Here is a 22,042-nt window from a genome sequence, read left to right on the forward strand (position 1 = left end):
TTCCCATCTTCCTTCACATGTCAATATAGTATAGCAACAATCAAAGATGAGAACTGGATAAAAGAGAGAGGGAACTTTAAGAAGCCACTAGATTTTAAAAGTCTGAGTTTTTAATTCACTTCTTTGAGGAGAATCACCCATAGGAGTCACTGCCAGGAACATCTGCATTGGACTATGTGTGATCAAGAATTAAACATTTCATGTATAAAACCCTTGAAAACTGGGGTTACTATAGAAGCAAAGCAGACTAATATAGCTCCCTCTATTAAAATTACATTTCAATGTAAATATTTTAGTCTCTGACCTCACCCCTCAACCCTGTAGCCTCTCACTTTTTCTCACACACTATATAGCCACTATATTGAGCCTTCTGCTTTCTTGCTCTCTACTTCTCCCATTTTTCATCTCTTCATTTCCTATCTAACTTGAATTCCATGGTTCAGTCCTTCAGCTACTGTCTTGCCAAGTTATATGTCACTCTCCTCAGTATTATTCTCGTTTAGTGTTATAGCAAATTTAAACATCTATCTTTCTGCCTTATCCATGCCTGATTCTGAGCTGCTGATCAGTTCTACAAAAAAGAAATTAAAACTGCAATAACTGAAATTAGGAACTCAACTGTTGGGAGTGATGACTGAAAATAGACTTAGTCATCTACAGGAGAGATCAGAGGGAAATATCCAGAATTACACACAGAGAGATAAACTGATTTCAAATACAGGAAAAAAACATAAAGGAGATCTTCAATGCTAAGCTCTAAGAACTGGAATCCTTAAAAAAAAAAAAAAAGTGTTGCTCAGAAGCAACATTTTCCAAAACTTATGAAAGACATCAAAGCATAGAAAAAGTAATCTGCGTCTAGAAACACCACAGTAAAATTTCTAAAATCAAAAGCAAAGGGAAAAATCTTTAAAGTAGAGCAAAAAAGATAAGTTACCTTCAAAAAAGTAACTGTAAGGTTTAAAGCTAATTTCTCAATAGAAACAATAAAAGCCAGAAGTCTTTGAACAAAAATATCTTAAGCTACTGAAAGAAAATAATTTCAAACCTAAAATTCTGAATACAATGGAAATAGCATTTAAAACATGAAACTTAACAACAGCTAAGTCTTTAAAAATACATGAAATTAAAAGAGGAAAGAAATTTGAGTAAAAAAGAAATGAAGAATGAAATAAAAATGATTTGAGAGAAAGTGACAAATATTGAGGCTAGGCAAAGAAGATTCGATGGATGGATAAATGGAATTCCTGGAAAAGAGAACCAAAGCAAAGGAAGAAAACCAATACTAATAATTCAACAAAACATCTCCCCACCCAAGAAAAAATATTTGAAGCTTCTTATTGAAAGAGCATACCATATAATTGAGAACAGCAAATCAGAATAGCCAACCTATGTGTGCTTTATAAACACTCTTCCAGAGTATTGAGGTGGGAGGAAGCACTTTCAACTCATTTTGCAAATCCAGGAGGACTTGATGAGGGCCTTAAAAGAAGAGAATTATGAGCTCATCTCATTCATGACCATAGATACAAATCACCTGAACAAAATACTAGCATATCAAATACAGCAACTTATTAAAAAATAATGCCAAGTTTTCTTTATTTCATAAATTAAGACTTGAGGATATCACTTGGCAGTCAAAGTAATCTAGTATATTAACAGAATAAAGAAAAAAACACAATTATTACAACAGTTGATGAAAAGTCATTTGATTAAAAATTTATTGACTTCCATAGTGGCAAGGAGTCCACCTGCCAATGCAGGAGACATGGGTTTTCGATCCCTGACCTGGGAGAAGCCCATATACCACAGAGCAACTAAGCCTGTGAGCCACAACTATTGAGCCTGTACTCAGAGCCCAGGAGGCGCAACTACTGAGGCCACTTGCCACAGCTACTGAAGCCCACGCACCCTAGAGCCCAGACTCTGCAACAGGAGAAGCCACTGCAGAGAGACGCCTGTGCACTGCACCTAGTGAGCAGCCCCACTTGCCACAACTGGAGAAAAGACCATGCAGCAACAAAGACCCAGCATGGCCAAACAAATGTTTAATAAAATTTATTAAAAATACGTCATCCATATATAACACTACTTTAAAAATAAATCTTATAAAATTGTAAATAAATAGTACTTCTTTAACCTAATAAAATGTGGATACAAAAAACCCTGTATAAAACATCATGATGCTGTGCTTAGTTGCTCAGTCATGTCCAACTCTTTGCAACCCCATGGACTGTAGCCCACCAGGTTCCTCCATCCATGTGGATTCTCCAGGCAAGAATACTTGAGTGGGTTGCCATGCCCTCCTCCAGCGGATCTTCCCAACCCAGGGATTGAACCCAGGGCTCCTGCATTGCAGGTGGATTCTTTACTGTCTGAGCCACCAGGGAAGTCCAAGAAACTGGAGTGGGTACCCTATCCCTTCTCTAGGGGAAGTTCCTGACCCAGGAATTGAACCGGGGTCTCCTGCATTGTAGGCAGATTCTTGACCAGCTGAGCTACCTGGGAAGCCCATAAAACATCATACTTAATGGTAAAAATGTGAAAGCCTTCCCTCTGAAATCAGGAATGAAACAATGAGGCCTGTTTTAACCATTTCTATACAACATTGTTCCAGATGTTTATCATAAGGTAAAAAATAAGCAATAAAAATAAAAGTATAAGGGTTGGAAAGGAAGAAATACAATTATCATATTCACAGATAACATGATTGTTCATCTGGAACAATTAAAATTAATAACTGAGTTTTAGAAGTTGTCTCTGTACAAGATCAATATACAAAAGTCCATTGTTTTTCTATATATCAGCAAACATTTAAATAATTAAAAATTAGATGTATAATTTCCAATGGCACTAATTAAATACTTAGAAATATATTGACATGCAAAACATATATATATATAATCTTTATGTATATATATAATCTTTCTGTGTATATAAAATCTTTTGACAGAGCGGTTGTTTGAATGAAGCTCAAACATGGAATTCAATGATCGAGCTTAACAAGCACCTCCCATTAGAAGAAGTCTGGGGACCTGAGGTAAGAAAAACATTACCTTGTAAATTATTTATTTACAATAACTAACTTGTCATTTTAGTATTAATAAGTGCTTAAAGAAAATACTTTGGGTTTAAGTTTGACTTTGTAAATCAAATCCAGTTTTTATGTTCAATTCTAAAATGTTTCATCTTAATTCTGTTTGATCTTCTGTTGCTCTGCATTACTAACAATTTTGTTTTAATTTTCTCTTCTGAAAATCTATCTGCAGATTATTAAATATCTGAAACACATGTTATAGCACTAAGACTGAATCTTTCTAAAGAATGCCTGACATTTCAATTCTTATATAACTAAAAGATCTTTTCTGAATGCCAATTACCATACTGTTTTCAATTTTTTTCCATTGAATTTTCTTAAATTGCAATTATTTTATTTGGCAAATCAAATCATATCTCATGAATAACATGTGACATAGAAGGTAGCCCAGCCTTTAAAATGTAAACCCTACAATAAGAATATTATTTTTGCTTCTCCAGCAGAATCTATACATGTCCAGACAGAGATGAACAATGTGTATTTTCCTCTATATTCCCAACTCCAAACCATCCATTTTCTACCCATTACTCCCTGTCTGCCCAGTAACATGATTCTAGGAGCTTTACTCCAACAATCCTTTGAACAGTTCTTCCAACTCAATATAACCTTCAACTCACTGGTCCTACCACCCTCCCCGCACCCCCAGTTCTCTTTTCCCTTTTTATTTTAAAGTCCACAGTCAATAATCATATCACTCTATTAATATATACCCTCAATTCCTTTGCTCCCCTCTCACTTCTTTATATTTCTATAGCTAACCACATCCCTGGTTAAATTCAACTATCCACCTTAGCACCTGACTGTGGTCAGAGAAAAACCCTTGCTGACTTGCTTCACTTTCATTTCATGATTAAAATGGTCCCACAATACTGCCCAGCAAATATTACTGTATTTCTTCATCTTGTTCCTTCTCCCCATCTCACAAATAGCTATTGCAGGCTTTCTCCTCTCTTTAAATCTCCAGCAACTCTTTCCCCATCCTCATTCTTACATAATGAACTTGCTTCCTACTCCACCAAGAAAATTATGGTAGTTATTAAATCTGGTGCAAGACCCTTTTATCTAATTTTATATAGAGAAGCACATATTTTAAAACATGAAATATGTTGCCCTATTGTTTTTAATATTTGTTTGTTTTTAATATTTTGACAGCTATAATTCCTTATAACTAGTTTCCCTTGTAATGCAACCTGTGTTACATTATGCTTTTAAAAACATAATTGTGAGAGGGGCCCACAGTAGTTCATAGGCTTCACCAGATTGCCAAAGGGGTCCATATAAAAATAAAATAAGATAAAATTTTTATTTATTTGGACTTCCCTGGTGGCTCAGATGGTAAAGAGTCTGCCTACAATGTGGGAGACCTGGGTTCAATCCCTGAGTCGGGAAGATCTGGAGAAGGAAATGGCAACCCACTCCAGTATTCTTGCCTGGAAAATCCCATGGATGGAGAAGCCTGGTAGGCTACCATCCATGGAGTCACAAAAAGTCAGACACAACAGAGCTACTTCACTTTCACAACTTTATTTATATTTTAAAATCTATATTTATATATTTATACACACTCACTATGAGGTTAGGAACCTCTGATATAGATTTAAAAAAAGAAAAGGACTAAATCTTGGATCATTTCAATATTTAGAGATGGAGTACATGAGGAGTGGCAAAGAAGGTAAAGGGCATCCCAGGTGGCGCTAGTGGTAAAGAACCCACCCGCCAATGCAGGAGACATAAGAGATATGGGTTCCATTCTCGGGTTGGGAAGATCCCCTGGAGAAGGGCATGGCAATCCACTCCAGTATTCTTGCCTGGAGAATCCCATGGACAGAGGAGCCTGGTTGGCTATAGTGCATAGGGTTGCACAGAGTCAGACACAACAGAAGCGACTTAGCACACATGCACAAAAAGGAGGTAAAAAAGGAATAATCCAAGAAGCAAGAGAAAATCCAGGCAAATATGATGTTCTGGACTTCCTATTAATCAAGTCTCCTCAGAAGGAGGGAGGGATGAACTGTGCTAAATTCACTATTAAAATAGGTCAACTACGATGATGACTGAAAAAAATGATTATTTACTTCAGTAACATAGAGATAACCTTGACAGGATGAGTTTTGGTAGGATAGTGAGAGACAAAACGTTACTGAAGTGGGTTTAATTAGCAAGGGAAAAAAAGAGTTCAAAGCAGCAAGAACAGACATCTCTGCAAAGGAGTTTTGTAGTAAAGAAGAGAAATAGTATAGTAGCTGGAGAGCAATGGGTGAAGAAAAAATTTTCTTCTTTTAATAGTTGAGAGACATAACCACATATTGACCGATGGGAATACTCCAACAAAAGAGAAAACTGATAATGCTTCAAATTTAACATGTCAGAAACTGAGCTTTTGATATCCACCCTCCAAACGTACTCCTCCAGTATTCTTCCCTACCTCAGTTAATAGAAATTCCATCCTCCCAGTTTGGTCAGGATAAAAGCCTCTGCATGTCATCTTATGGTCCACATTTGGTCCTTCAGTAAATCTTATTGGCTCTCTCTTCAAAATGTATTCAGATTTGGTTACCACCCTATTTCAAGCCACAATCACCAACCATCTGGGATATAATCACAGCATCCTAACTGGTCTCCCTGCTTCAGCCTTGCCCACCATGAGTCTATCCACAACATAGCACCAAGCATGATGCTACCAAAACATAAATCAGAACATGCCACTCTTCTGCTCAAAAACCAAGCAATGGTTCTCATATCACTTAGAGTTATGACAAAGCCAACAGGACTTGCTGTATTGCATCCCCTTCCAACCCCCATCATGACTAGCTAATACCTTTCTTCAGGTCTACTTAAAAATCAATTAGTCAGTGAAGATTTCCCTGGCCACTCCACTGAAAAATTTAAACATCACCCCATGACAGTTCCTATCTCCCTCCCCTATTTTCTTAAATGTCATTAGTATTTATAACTCCCTGATACATTACATAGTCTACTTATTTATCTTATACATTATCTGACTCCCCAACTATGATGTAGGCTCCATAAGGGAAGGGAATTTTGTTTGTTGTTTTCACTGGCATCTGACCTATTACAGGTGCTCAGTATATATTTGTGAAGCCAATTAATTAATTATAGGTCACCTACCTATTATAAGGAGGAGTATTCAGCTATTTAAAAATCAAAAGGCATTAAACTAGTAATGGAATCAGTTAAAAACAAAACTTACCCTTCTAACTTCTTACTGAAGGACATCCAAGAATCTGGGGTTGAGGATAGATGTAGGTGACACTCTGGCTCAAAATCTCACAAAGGGCATCCAAATGTTATAAGATATGATAAAATAACATGGTCCTAGGAAGCAACGAGCCACCTGATAACTAGCATTCAAGTAGCTCACCTCAATCAGTATGATACAGTACTGTTGGTATTTCGTTGCTAAGTCGTGTCTGACTCTTTTGCCACCCCATGGACTGTAGCCCACCAGGCTCCTCTGTCCGTGGGACTTCCCAGTGGGTTGCCATTTCCTTCTCCAAGGGATCTTGCCCATCCAGGGACTGAACTAGTGTTTCCTGCATTGGCAGGCAGATTCTTTACCACTGAGCCACCAGGGAAGCACCAGTACAGTGCAGTACTTCTCAAATTTTAGAATTACGTAGAGGCGATGTCAGAATCACCTAGAGGACGGGCTAAAACAGATCTCCAGGTCCTACCTCCAAAGTTTCTGATTCATCAGATCTGGGGCTAAGCCCCCAAATTTGTATTTCTAACAAGTTCCCAAGTGATGCTGATCTGGGGACCACATTCTAGAAACATTGAAATAGTGGCTTACATTCTATAAAGAATTCTGAAGTGCCCACACCAGGCCTTAAGTATTCAGTTCTACCATATGAGAAACAAAAATCTCACCACTGAAAGGATGGATTCAGTCTGGAGTTTGAATATAAGAGAAGGCAGGTACATGCAAAGACTAGTTATGTCCTAGTGAGTAAGGCTATGCTTACTAAAGAGTGTCTTTATTCAACATGGCAATCAGAGGTACTGTCTTCCTGAAACATATTCCTGAAATGAAATAGCCTTCCAGTTCTTAGAGCTGCACTAGTTCCTGCATAGTCCTGATTCTATAAGGATGAATGACATTTGTATAAAAACCTGGGAAGTAGCTTACACACTGTAATTTCTCAAGAGAAAATCTGAAGGACTCACAAACAAAGGTGGCATTTTCACAGGTTCTTCCAAGTTAACGTTAGAGTTTGAGAAGGAAAGGGAGAATGTGGATTATGAATGGCTAGCTACATACTTAATAACTCAGGGTGTGAGCTGAGTTTCTGGACATGACTCGATAGTAATCCAAGAAGTCCTTGGCTACAAATGAATAGTAATTCATGAGGCCAGGGACTATATGAACTGTTACTGATTATCATCAAAACCAAGTAGAGTTAAAGTACACAATATCTGCATATTGAAAATTGTCAAAATATAGGAATAATGTGAAGAAAAGCCCAAGAAATAATTACCACTTGAATAAATCAAATGGGAGTTACTCATTCAAAAGCTATAGAAAGAATTCAGCCACAATGAGAATGCATTACAAAGAGATGAGCAACACTTTAAGTAGGGTGTAAAAGCATACAGGATCTACAAGTATCCAGAAGAAATGCCATGTATTATTTTAGGATTTTATTTTCTAAGCATAACTTTAATAAAGTGACTTTAAAAAAATATAGTGTCTATGCTTTTAAAAAGGGGAACAAGAGATAAACAAACAACCTTTCCAGTTTGTATCTTGAGACCCACAGAGAGACAGCAGTGGTAAATTGGAATAAGTAAAACTCCTAGGGGAAGATTTTGAGAGAGCTGATTCTTAGGTAGGTCGATAAGTACAGGGCCCTCAAGGAAGGAGTCCAGGGCTCTCCAGGAGGAGAAAAGGGACAAACTTTTTTTTCCTACATTCCTTAGTCTTAGTCACTTATTTTTTTAGCCCAGAGCTAATTATAACACAACAAAACTCATCTTGCTCAAGGGTATGTTTTTCCTTAAGCTCTGTATTAATGATTATATAACAACAATGTATCCTGTTTGAGGACATATTTCTCCTTCTTAACAAGAACCTTCTGACTAATCTTGTTATATTAACATGTATGTTGTGGGAGTCAGTCTGGTAAGACCTTTCTGTCGTTAGTGCTAATCTTGTTAATTTAAGATGTATCATTATGGGAGTGGGTCTGGTAAAAGTATATAAGGCCTTCATAAGACTAGCTAGTGGGGCATTTTCTGTCCCCCTTCTAATGTTTATGTCAGAAGCTTTCTCTGTCCTTTTTTTTTACTTTAGTGAAAAAAGTGAAGTCGCTCAGTCGTGTCCGACTCTTTGCGACCCCATAGACTGTAGCCTACCAGGCTCCTCTGTCTATGGGATTTTCCAGGCAATAGTACTGGAATGGATTGCCATTTCCTTCTCCAGGGGATCTTCCCAACCCAGGGCTCAAACCCAGGTCTCCTGAGCTTTACCGTCTGAGCCACCAGGGAAGTCCTTTCACTTTAGTAAAACTCTGCTACACAAAAGCTCTTGGGTGATCAAGCCTGGTCCCTGGTCCCAAAGCTAAATCTTCTTTGGAGATCACGAATCTGACATCATTCACGGAAAGCTATCAATTTAAATACTATTGTATCCATACCTTATAATCAAAATTGTATCTGTCCCTAAATTAAGTATCCATGAAGGATTTTGTACTTTTTAGATTTGGGAAAATAAAATACTTACAGATTTTCAACAACCTAATTTATTATTGTTTGCAAATAAAGTATTTGCTTTCACTAAGCTTCACTTTTAATCAGACTTTAACCCAAGATAGCCTCTAAAAATACTATTAATACACAGCACTAAAATGATAGAAGAGATGGGAATAATTATTATATCTTTAAATAAAATAAACATATGGGAATATAATTTTGTTTATAAAATTCAGATAATGACCTTAAGGTTTTTGTTTTCTATTCAGAACTATAAGCATTGTTTTTCTTATGCTATTGGAAAACCAGGAGATTTAACTCAACCATATGAGATTATCAACAAGTCTAACTATAACCATTTGGTTTGGCCCTTGGACCATTCTGGAATGTATGTGTTTCGTGTGAAGATCCTGGATCCAAACTATAGGTGAATATAAATGTTGCATTATAATAGTTTTAGCATTCAGTTCAGTTCAGGTCAGTCACTCAGTCATGTCCGACTCTTTGCAACCCCATGAACCGCAGCACGCCAGGCCTCCCTGTCCATCACCAGCTCCCGGAGTCCACCCAAACCCATGTCCATTGAGTCCATGATGCCATCCAACCATCTCATCCTCTGTCGTCCCCTTCTCCTCCCTCCCTCCATCTTTCCCAGCATCGGGGTCTTTTCAAATGAGTCAGCTCTCCGCATCAGGTGGCCAAAGTAGGCCAAAGTATTAGAGTTTCGGCTTCAACATCAGTCCCTCCAATGAACACCCAGGACTGATCTCCTTCAAGGATGAACTGGTTGGATCTCCTTGCAGTCCAAGGGACTCTCAAGAGTCTTCTCCAACACCACAGTTCAAAAGCGTCAATTCTTCTGTGCTCAGCTTTCTTTTTAGTCCAACTCTCACATCTATACATGACTACTGGAAAAACCATAGCCTTGACTAGACGGACTTTTGTTGGCCAAGTAATGTCTCTGCTTTTTAATATGCTGTCTAGGTTGGTCATAACTTTCCTTCCAAGGAGCAAGCGTCCTTTAATTTCATGGCTGCAATCACCATCCACAGTGATTTTGGAGCCCAGAAAAATAGTCAGCCACTGTTTCCACTGTTAGTTTCTAAAAATTACATTTTTATTTTCTTGATTTAATTTGCTATCACCCAGCTATCCAATTACAGGCACACCTCATTTTATTATGCTTTGCTTTACTGTACTTCAAAGATACTGCATTGAAGGTTTGTAGCAACCCTTGGTCAGTGAGGTTGATCAGTGCCATTTGTCCAACAGCATTTGCTCACTTCATGTCTCTGTGTCACATTTTAGTAATTCCTGCAATATTTCAAACCCCCCACCAACAAAAAGATTATGATTTATTGAAGGCTCTGATGATGGTTAGCATTTTTGAGAAATAAAGTATTTTTTAATTAAGGTAAGTACATTCTTTTTTTAGACATAATGCTATTGCACACTTAATAGACTATGGTATAGTGTAAACATAACTTTTATATGCACTGGGAAACCAAAAACTTGGTGTGACTCGCTTTATTGAGTGTTCACTTTATTGTGGTGGTTTGAAACTGAACCCACAATATCACTGAAGTATTCGTGTCATATTTGCTTTTTCATTTTGGGGCAATCATGGTAAACATTCTGTGGCAGTAAGAGAGAGGATTTCACGTTCAACATAATCTATTCACAGTTAACATTCTGAGTTCTTTACTATGTTTCATTGCTACGATAGATGCAAAATAGAGCATAAGGATAATCTCAGCCTTCACGATGCTTGTAATTAAACTGGTTGGGGAAGGAAGAGTGGAGGGTACACATAAGACCAAAGGAGGTTAAATCAGAGCAAACACATATTTTTCAAATATAATCACTTGTATTATTGATAGGCACAAAAATAATTCAGAGATCGGAAAAATAAATATTGAGCATCAGGAGAAAATTTCCCAGAGGACAGGGAATACTAAGAATTTATATTGTCAGAGAACTAAGACAGACCCTTCAAATGAAAGAAATCACACTAATGATGGAATTGAGCTGGACATTAACATACTGTATATGGCTCGTGAAAAAAGGTGGAAAATTTAGGGTTGGCCAAAAAGTTCGTTCATTTGGCCAACCCAATACGTTGCATGGGGAAGGTAAAAAACGAAGGATGCAAATTAATCCAAGGCAATTCATAATGTTGAAGTCAATCTCAAACCATGTCCTAGAAAGCCTCTTTAGTATCTTTACTAGAGGGGCATTGTGATGAGAGAGTAGTTCTAGGAAAATTAGCCTGTGAAGAAAGAATCCTATGAACAGAAAATAAATTATAGATAAATGAGAGAAATGGAATTAACAAGACAAGGATCAAAGGAAGCTGTGTTGCCAGTAAGAATGGAAAGGAAAAAGTCTAATAAATAGTTATCAGGGAAAGAGATATTATATTGATTTAATGTGCCAAATGAAGGAAAAGAAGGAATTTATATGGTTTCAAGTTTTCTAGACTAGGTGATTAAAAATTATGGTATTTTCTTTGACCACAGTAGATAATGAGGTGGTTTTGCTTTGCGGGAAATAATGAGATAAGAGTTCTGACTTTGCATGTGAGAGGACAATGAAATATCTGAGTGAAGATGTCCTGAAGTGAAGTGAAGTGAAATTGCTCAGTCATGTCCGACTCTTTGCGAACCCATGGACAGTAGCCTGCACCAGGCTCCTCCGTCCATGGGATTTTCTAGGCAAGAGTACTGGAGTGGGTTGCCATTTCCTTCTCCAGGGAATCTTCCCAGCGCAGGGATCAAACCCAGGTCTCCCACATTGATAGACAGATGCTTTAGGACTAGAGTTGGAGAGAATAGCTGATGGTCAAGAGTTTTGAAAATATAAATGTGGGCATCTTCCACAGTGAATAAGTTAACTGACATACTAGAAGAAAAGAGCTTATAAGAGATACCCACAGAAAAGGAACTGAGGGTATGAGAAAAGGAGCTGAGTGGAAAGCTCTTCAAAAAAAAAGAAGAGGAAGAAAAAGTTCCATATTATCCAACCAATCTCCAGATTCAAAGCAACCCCTATCAAAATTCCAATGATGTTTTTCAAAGAAATAGAACAAACTATCCTAAAATTTGTATGCAACTGCAAAAGATCCCTCAAAGCCAAAGCAGTCTTGAGAAAGAACAACAAAGCTGGAAGCATCTTACTCCCTGATTTCAAACTATATTGCAAAGCAATAATCAAAACAGTATGATATACATATAAAAAGACACATGGATCAATGGGATAAAACAGAAGTCTCCAGAAATAAACTCACACATATTCAGGCACTTAATTTATGACAAAGTAGCCAAGAATATACAGTGGGGGAAAGGACAATCTCTTCAAAAACAGTGTTGGGAAAATTAGACCCGTGAAAGAATGATATTAGACCACTATCTAACACCATACACAAAAATTAACTGCAAATGGAATACAGACTTCAACGTAAGCCCTAAAACCATAAAACTCCTAGAAATAAATATAGATGGTAAGCTCCTGTATGTGAGTCTTTGCAGTATTTTTTTATTTGACACCAACAAAATAAAAAATAAGTGAAACTACCTCAAACTAAAAAGCTTCTGCCCAGCAAAGGAAACCCACAATAAAATGAAAAGGCAACCTACAGTATGAGAGAAAATATTTGCAAATTATATAACTGATAAGGGGTTAATATCAAAATATATAAAGAACTCATACAACTCAATATCAAAAAGAAAAAAAAATTCAATTTTAAAATGGAACTAATTATACATTTTTGCCAAGAAGACATACAGATGGCCAACAAGTACATGAAAGGATCTTCAATATGACTAATTATCAGAGAAATACAAATCAAAACCACAGTGAGATATCACCTCATACCTGTTGGAATGACTGTTACCAAAAAGATAAGAGGTAAATGTTGATAAGCATGTAAAGAAAAGGAAACCCTTGTGCACTGTAGGTGGGAATGTAAATTTATGTAGCCATTATGGAAAACAGTTATGGAGGTTTCTGAAAATATTAAATAGAACCTACCATATGAGTCAACTATTCCATTCCTCTATACTATCTAAAGTAAACAAAAACACCAACTTGAAAAGATATATGCACCCCCATGTTCACTGCGAACAAAGCTAGTGGAGGTGATGGAATTTCAGCTGAGCTATTTCAAATCCTAAAAACTGATGCTGTGAAAGTGCTGCGCTCAATATGCCAGCAAATTTGGAAAACTCAGCAGTGGCCACAGGACTGGAAAATGTCACTTTTCATTTCAATCCCAAAGAAGAGTAACGCCAAAGAATGTTCAAACTACCACACAATTTCACTCATTCACACACTATCAAGGTAACACTCAAAATTCTCCAAGCTAGGCTGCAACAGTACATGAACCGTGAACTTCCAGATGTTCAAGCTGGATTTAGAAAAGGCAGAGGAACCAGAGATCAAATTGTTAACATCCATTGGATCACAGAAAAAGCAAGAGAATTCCAGAAAAACATCTACTTCTGCTTCATCGACTATGCCAAAGCATTTGACTATTTAGATCACAACAAACTGGAAAATTCTGAAAGAGATGGGAATACCAGACCACCTGACCTGCCTCCTGAGAAATCTGTATGCAGGTCAAGAAGCAACAGTTAGAACTGGACATGGAACAACAGACTGGTTCCAAATAGGAAAAGGAGTACCTGAAGGCTGTACATTGTCACCCTGCTTATTTAACTGATATGCAGAGTACATCATGAGACACACTGGGCTGGAAGAAGCACAAGCTGGAATCAAGATTGCCAGGAGAAATATCAATCACCTCAGATATGCAGATGACACCACCCTTATGGCAGAAAGTGAAGAGGAACTAAAGAGCCTCTTGATAAAAATGAAAGAAGAGAGTGAAAAATTTGGCTTAAAACTCAACATTCAGAAAACTAAGAGCATGGCATTTGGTCCCATCACTTCATGGCAAATAGATGGGGAAATAATGGAAAGAGTGAGAGACTGTTTTGGGGAGCTACAAAATCACTGCAGATGGTGACTGCAGCCATGAAATTAAAAGATGTTTGTTCCTTGGAAGAAAAGCTATGACCAACCTAGACAGCATATTAAAAAGCAGAGACATTACTTTACTGTCTAGTCAAAGCTATGGTTTTTCCAGTAGTCATGTATGGATGTGAGAGTTGGACCATAAAGAAAGCTGAGCACAGAAGAATTGATGCCTTTGAACTGTGGTGTTGGAGAAGACTCTTGAGAGTCCCTTGGACTACAAGGAGATCTAACCAGTCCATCTTAAAGGAAATCAGTCCTGAGTATTCATTGGAAGTACTGATGCTGAAGCTGAAGCTCCAATACCTTGGCCACCTGATGTGGAAAACTGACTCATTGGAAAAGACCCTAATGCTGGAAAAGGTTGAAGGCAGGAGGAGAAGGGGACGACAGAGGATGAAATGGTTGGATGGCATCACTGACTTGATGGACATGAGTTTGAGCAAGCTCCAGGAGTTGATGATGGACAGGGAAGCCTGGCGTGCTGCAGCCCATGGGGTTGCAAAGAGTTGGACATGACTGAGCAACTGAACTTAACTGAACTAAATGTTCACTGCAGCATTATTTACAATTGCCAAGATATGGAACAAATGTAAGTGTCCAAGGGTGGATGAATTGTTATAGAAAATGTGGTATATGTACAGTGGAATATTATCTGGCCATAAAAAGAAGGATATCTTGTCACTTGAAACAATATCAATGGACCTTGAGAACATTATGCTAGAGAGTCTACTTTGGTTTGAGTCCAAATTTTACCACTAGTAACTATCTAGTCTTAAGCAAATAGCAGTCTTTTTAAGTTTATTTATCTGTAAAGTAAGTCAGTAAAACCTATCTTTATTCTGAGGATTAAATGATGTATCTGGGTAAAAATCTCTAATTTTGCTGGACACATAGCAAGGACTCAATAAAATTAAGTTCTTTTCCTCTCTCTTCTCCCACATGAAGATAGATGAAATCATATATTAATGTTTATTTAGTTATATACTATCTCATTCCAAGAAATATGCTAAATTATTAGATAAAATACCTAGCGATAAACCTAAGGAGACTAAAGACTTGTACTCTGAAAACTATAAGATGCTGATTAAAGAAACTATAAGAAAAGAAAACTATAAGAAACTATAAGAAAACTATAGAAAACTATAAGATGCTGATTAAAGAAGATGATACAAATAGAAAGATATACCATGTTCTTGGATTGGAAGGATCAATACTGCCAAAATGATTATACTACCCAAAGCAATCTACAGATTCAAAACAATCATTATCAAATTACCAATTGTATTTTTCACAGAACTAGAACCAAAAAATCTTAAAATTTCTATGAAAACACAAAAGACCTCAAGTAATCAAAGTAATCCTAAGAAAGAAAAATGGAGCTGGAGGAATCAGGATCCTTGACTTCATACCTACAGTATGAGAGAAAATATTTGCAAATTATATATCTGATAAGGGGTTAATATCAACATCCATCAGACTGGCCATTACCAAAAAGTCTACAGATAATAAATGCTAGGGCTTCTCTGGTGGCTCAGCTGGTCAAGAATCCGTCTGCAATGTGGGAGACCTGGATTTGATTCCTGGGTTGGGAAGATCCCTTGGAGAAGGGAATGGCTACCCACTCCAGTATTCTGGCCTGGAGAATTCCATGGACTATATATAGTCCATGGGCTCGCAGAGAGTCGGACACAACAGAGCAACTTTCACTTTCACAGAAAGGATGTGGAGAAAAGGGAACCCTCCTACACTGTTGTAGATATGTAAATTGGTACAGCCACTATGGAGAACAGTATGGAGGTTTCTTAAAAAACTAAATATAGAGCTACCATATGATCAAGGGATCCCACTCCTGGGCATATATCTGGAGGAAACTATAATCTGAAAAGATACATGCACTTCAATGTTCACTGCATCACTATTTACAATAGTCAGAACATAGAAGCAACCGAAATGTCTATCAGCAGATGAATGGATAAAGAAGATGTTTTATACACACACACAAACACACAGTGGAATATTACTCAGCCACAAAAATGAAGGAAATAATGCCATTTGCAGCAACATGGATGGACCTAAAGATTACCATACTAACTGAAATAAGCAAGACAGAGACAAATATCATATAATATCACTTATATGTGGAATCTAAAAAAAGACAAAAATGAATTTATTCACAAAACAGAAATAGACTCACAAACATAGAAAGCAAATTTATGGTTACCAAAGGGAAAAAAGATGGGAGGGATAAATTAGAAGGTTGGGTTAGCATATAAAGACTACTGTATATAATATAGATAAACAACAAGGATCTATTGTTTAGCAGAGGGAACTATACTCAATATTTTATAATAACCTATAAGGGAAAATAATCTGAAAAAGAATAGATAAATGTATAATGGAATCACTTTGCTTTACACTTGAAATTAACACAACCTTGTAAATCAACTATACTGTACTTCAATTTTAAAAAAACGCAAAAAAATAAAATAAAGCTAATGAGATTAGTGAAGTTGTCCACTGAAGGGAACAAAATGCTTAGCAATTCTTCCACATCAGTTTATCCACTGTGATTTTGCAGTAAAATTATCAACAGAACAAAGAAAGGAGTATACATTAAAATATATTTCATTCATAATTCCCATTCATTACAGTGGAGCTTTTTCTCTGTAAAATGGAAGGCAATACTCAGTTTGATTAAAATTTCTTTTGGTAGTAATAAAATTACTATCTTGAAACAAAAAATAAAAAAGAATATGACACCTTAACTAAGATTATACATGATTTGGTTACCATAGAGATGGGCCAGAGTCTTTTATATATTGTATTTAATCTAATCTTTAATATTTTTCTATATTGCAGTTTCTGTAACCTAACCACTATATTTGCAATAGAGACCTTTGGAGTGATTCCCAGGTAATGACTGGTGCCTAATTAGGCTTTAATTCGGGAAAGATACAGAAAAGGAAACACAGCTCTCCCCTCTTTTCCTGGGACCTTTATACTCTGTCCTATATGTGACATCCTAAAGGTTGTACGTATCTATTATACCAAGGATACAGCAGGAAGGAATTCCTGAGAATTGTTACTGCACCTCAGGTCCCCTTATGCTCATCCTCCTCAACGGCCATTGTCTTCCCAATCAAAAGTGACTTTCAACTCCACCTAAGGGCACATGGTAGACTGCAGCAGTGGGGACAGAAAGGAGGCAGTGGCTGTGCCCCTGCTGACTCTGGGTCAGCCTTGACCACCAGTCATCATTCCCATGCACACAGGAAACAGGTAGGAAAAGCATTTCCCTGGACTCAGCTTTAGTTTCCTTCGAGAGCAGAGGAAAAAGTCTTAACACAAAAGTTGGGACTGCAGATGATTCTGTTTCTCTGTCTTATGTTATTGTTTTTTTGTTTTGGAAAACATTAAACAAGAGTGGACCATGAACAATTAAACTACTTATGGCCCTATTTTAAATATTACTGACTCCTTAACCTCCTTAATGGGAGGTTAACGGTATGAATAATCTGCAAATGAGATAAGTCATGCCTGTTTCTAATAATAAGTAACTTTGGGAAACATGCATAGCCTTTTTGCAGCAACTTCTCTCTCATTAGGTCTATACGTTTGATTTAGATGAATATTAAGAACATTTGTCCATGCAAGTATCCACCAACAGAGGGGGGAGGGAGTTGATGAGTTAGGGAGGAGAGGAAAGAGTAAAAGGAGATCTCACTACTAAGGGATCTCACGTATTTGCCCAGCTCACCTCCCAGGAGCTGGATTTCAGCAACCAGAGAATATGGTGCAACACAGGGATAGTCCTTTAGTTCAGTGACTGCAGTTCAGTCTCTGTCATGCCTGAGCCCTGAAGGGTCCAGAGGCAGAGCAGAGGTTAGCTGGTGGTAAGAGAGCCCTTTTCATGAGCAAACCAGTGACTGGAAATCAGTTTTTAGGAGGCAAAGATCTTACTGTTTCTTTGCTTTCTGGCCCAATTCTCAACCACCTCAGGTTTTCCACTGTGTCCTTTGGAGTTGTCACTGTTTAACCAGCAAGTTCACCTAAGTCCTGTCCTCTGCACTCTGTCTGTGCCACAGAGCACCATCACTACTCGCAGATCAGGGTTCTTCTGAAAAACAGAAAACAAAATTTTAAAACACTTATTCTTTGAGGTTCCTGGCATCTGCTGTACCCCTGTCCTTTCTCTGTCCTCACTTCTGCACCCTCTCCAAACTCCCCTTCATTCAATGCCATCCTGTTTTCACCTCTATGGCAAGCACCCCCCATCATGGCCTTTCCTAATCCTTGATGTCCCCCTCCTGCACCGTACTTTGGCCATCCTCTCCCAATGTTATGTCTGAGGCATGATCAATACTAACATAACTTCTCTGCTTACTAAAGCATCAATTCAGACATCTTATTCTCAGACATTCCCAGTTGGCTAATTCAGCTATACCCACTACAACTCTTCTTCACCTTCATTGGGACCTTAACCTCTACATTTTTTTTTCTTTTAATGAAGGCATGTAGTATCTTTTTTTTTTTTTTTTTTTTTTTTGGTTGCAGGATGCAAAATCTTTAGTTGCAGCCTGCAAACTCGTAGTTGTGGCACATGGGATCTAGTTCCCTAACCAGAGATAGAACCCAGACCCCCTGCATTGGGAGCATGGAGTCTTAGCTACTGGACCACCAGGGAAGTCCCTTCACCTCTAACTTCTAACCTCTTCCTTTTTATTTCCTATTTTCTTACATTTCAGACAAGGCCTACTGTTTTAATAACTACTTTCTAGTACTCTCTTAGGAGAGGGCAATGGCACCCCACTCCAGTACTCTTGCCTGGAAAATCCCATGGACGGAGGAGCCTGGTGGGCTGCAGTCCATGGGGTCTCTAAGAGTCGGACACGACTGAGCGACTTCACTTTCACTTTTCACTTTCATGCATTGGATAAGGAAATGGCAACCCACTCCAGTGTTCTTGCCTGGAGAATCCCAGAGACAGGGGAGCCTGGTGGGCTGCCGTCTATGGGGTCATGCAGAGTCGGTCACGACTGAAGCGACTTAGCAGCAGCAGTACTCTCTTACATTTCTAGAATGTGGCGCCCCCTCTTGACAAGCCCCAAACTACCTACTTTCTTTGCAGTGACATCTGATGAGCCAAGTAAAGAAAGTTACACAACAGGGCAAATTGATCACCAACTTTATATAAGTCACCAACACTACCTGGAAATCTTTCTTTCTCTGGTCAACCAAAGTTTCCACCCTTTGTAACAACTACTTCGACACTGAAGTAACACTGATGTGCTCAGTCTTGTCAAACTTGTAGCCCTCTGGGTTCCTCTGTCCATGGGATTCTCCAGGCAAGAATACTGGGTTTCCATTTCCTACTCCAGGTGATCTTCCAGGCTCAGGGATTGAACCCGAAGTCCCTTATGTCTCCTGCACTGGCGTGTGTGTTCTTTACCACTAGCACCACCTGGGAGAAGGCAATGGCACCCCACTCCAGTACTCTTGCCTGGAGAATCCCAGGGACGGGGGAGCCTGGTGGTCTGCCGTCTATGGGGTCGCACAGAGCTGGACACGACTGAAGTGACTTAGCAGCAGCAGCAGCACCACCTGGGAAGCCCCATTTCCCTATATTTCATCCCTATTTTGCTAACCCATCCAGCCTGCTTTCTATCTTATCACTCCACCCATTACTTCTCATTAGAATCGCTTTGACCTGCACTAAATCTGTTGGGCACTTTCTTACATATTCTTTCTCTGTTGAAATTCTCACTTGCTCGTGCATTGTTCTCCTGACCTCAATGAGCACCTTCATGACCATTATTTTGAACTCTTTATCAGGTAAATTACCTATATCCATTTCATGAAGGTCTGCTTCTGAAGTTTTTATCTTGTACTTTTGTTTGGAAATTATTTTTCTGTTTCTTCATTTTCCTTGATTTTTCTGTGTTAGTTTCTACGCAATAGATAAAACAGCCACTTCTCCCAGGCAAGAAGGAGTGGTATTATGTAGGAGATGGAACTTACTGTTTGGCCCAGCCCTAGTTGCTGTCCTTTAAACCCTTGTGATTGCCCAAGCTGCCTTCTTAGTTCTTAGCATTCCCCAGTAGTTGAGGGTGTACCAAGACCTAGCAGTATCCCAGAGAGAGGATCTCAGTCAGAACCTAGATGCAGATTGGCTGGAAGCTGGACCCGCAAGCAGCAGCTTTCACAGTTTACAAGTGGACTACTTTTAGAAAAAGACTGGAAGATGGACCTTGCTTTCTCTTCCCTCTGTGCTGAGCCCTGAGAGAATAACCAATTAAGAATAGTTTCTCTGACACAGTCCTGGGGGACTAGTGAACTTAAGCTCTGCTGCCTACCAGAGCCAGGTGATCAAGTGGTGTGTCCCCCTGAGGAACAGCCGTGGAAGCTGAGGCATCAGAAGAATGCACAGCATCATTGCAGAGATATCATCATTTCAGGTGACCTGGGGAGAGGCAGCAGGAGGGCACCTGCTAGCTTCCCCAGTCTCTGGGGAGGCCCCTAGATTAATGTTATGTTAGGAGCCTAGCCCTCAGATGGCAGCTTCTAGGATAAGCAACTAGCTCATTGGAAAAGATCCTGATGCTGGGAAGGATTGAAGGCAAAAGGAGAAGAGGGCAGCAGAGGATGAGATGATTGGATACCGTCACCAATTCAACGGACATGAACTTGGGTAAACTCCGGGAGATGGTGAGGGACAGGGACCCCTGGCCTGCTGCAGTCCATGGAGTCTCAAAGAGTTGGACACAACTTAGCAACTGAACAACAACAACTCTTTTGTGGAAAGATTGGGAAATGAGCATTTCAGTCTGCTGGTTCTGTGCTGGGGTGGAGAGGGAGGGATGGATAATGAGAGAGGGGGTTAGCTACCAAGAGTTCTCAGGAGCCCATTTGTTTGCTCTACCCTTCTGGGTTTCATGGATGAAGCCCAGTTGGCTTTCAAAGCTAGGTGTTTGGGGGTCCCATCCCTCAGGTGGAAGTTTTAAAAGTTGAGGTACTGGATATTAGATCCAAACCTCTTAGGGAGAAGTTAAGAGTTGTGAGCTCCCTCTCCATTGTATATTGCTTTGGTAGGATGGGGTTTTGGGTGAGATGGTGCCTCAGTCTCTCCCTACCCATTTTTATGTGGGTGGGTTTTTCTTATTCACCCAATGTGTAGGTGTTGCTCAGTGAATTTCTGGTTTTCTTTTGGAGGGAATTGTTCTACACATAGCTGTAGGACAGGTATGTCTGTGGGAGGATGTAAGTTCAGGAGGTTCCTTAGTCACCATCTTGAACTGGAACTGGCCTACACTAAATCTGACAGACACTGCTCAGTCCACATTATATTTGAGCATTCATTAGAGTTGACTTTGCCTTTGGCTGCCATATAGCTCTATAGGTTTTCCTAGCCTTCTGTAGCCATTCTCTTTCTTTCTAGTAAAGAGCCTTAACCTACAACCTATATCACCAGCCATTAAATGCTGACCTTCTTTAGGGAGGGCTCAGTCCTGGTTTTCTGAGCTGCTCACTCTGGCAAGCTCATCCATACCCATGATTTCAATTAGCATCTATAAATACACAACTCCCAAACCATATCTCTAACCCCACCCAGGGCCATATATCCCACTGTCTATTTAACCTCTTCTCTTGGATATCTCAAAGACTTGTCAGACTGCACATGTCCAAAAATGAACTCATAATCTTATCACCCATTCCCTTACCCCATTATTTGTCTTACTCTAAAACTAACTCATCAATGTAATTGCATTCAGCTCTATGGATCGTCATTGCAGTTCCCAGAGAATTCATTCACATAGGCTATAATGTGAATGCTGCCCTCTGGAATTGAACAATATGGCAACCCTATTTTTCCAGTGTCCTCTCTCTCAGGAAATAGCAGAACCAACTGCACAAGCCAGACACCTGTCAAAACTGAAAAACACAAAACCTAGGTTCACACTCATATCTCTCTTTCTCTCTCCTCCAGCTCATCTAGTCACTGACTCTCATTCATTTAGCCTCTTAAATTGCCCTTAAATGAATCCACTTCTTACCAAACCCATCACCACTACTCCTCTCTAATTCAAGTTACTATTATCTCTGATCTGAATTATTGCAGTAGATTCCTAATGCTAATTTTAGTATCTTAAAACTTTTTAAATATAAATTTATTTATTTTAATTGGAGGCTAATTACTTG

General features: G+C 38.8%; 1 protein-coding gene across 1 annotated transcript in view; it reads left to right on the forward strand.

The window, feature by feature from the left end:
- CATSPERE (catsper channel auxiliary subunit epsilon) overlaps window positions 1-22,042 on the forward strand; it is a 160,672-nt gene that overhangs the window by 134,059 nt on the left and 4,571 nt on the right. The window contains exons 19-21 of the mRNA XM_025286013.3: window positions 2,954-3,040; window positions 9,079-9,236; window positions 16,706-16,759. Of these exons, the coding sequence (XP_025141798.2) occupies window positions 2,954-3,040; window positions 9,079-9,236; window positions 16,706-16,759 (299 nt within the window). The remainder of the gene's footprint in view (window positions 1-2,953; window positions 3,041-9,078; window positions 9,237-16,705; window positions 16,760-22,042) is intronic.

This window comes from Bubalus bubalis, chromosome 5 (assembly GCF_019923935.1).
Source record: "Bubalus bubalis isolate 160015118507 breed Murrah chromosome 5, NDDB_SH_1, whole genome shotgun sequence".
In the NCBI taxonomy this organism is placed as follows: Eukaryota; Metazoa; Chordata; class Mammalia; order Artiodactyla; family Bovidae; genus Bubalus; species Bubalus bubalis.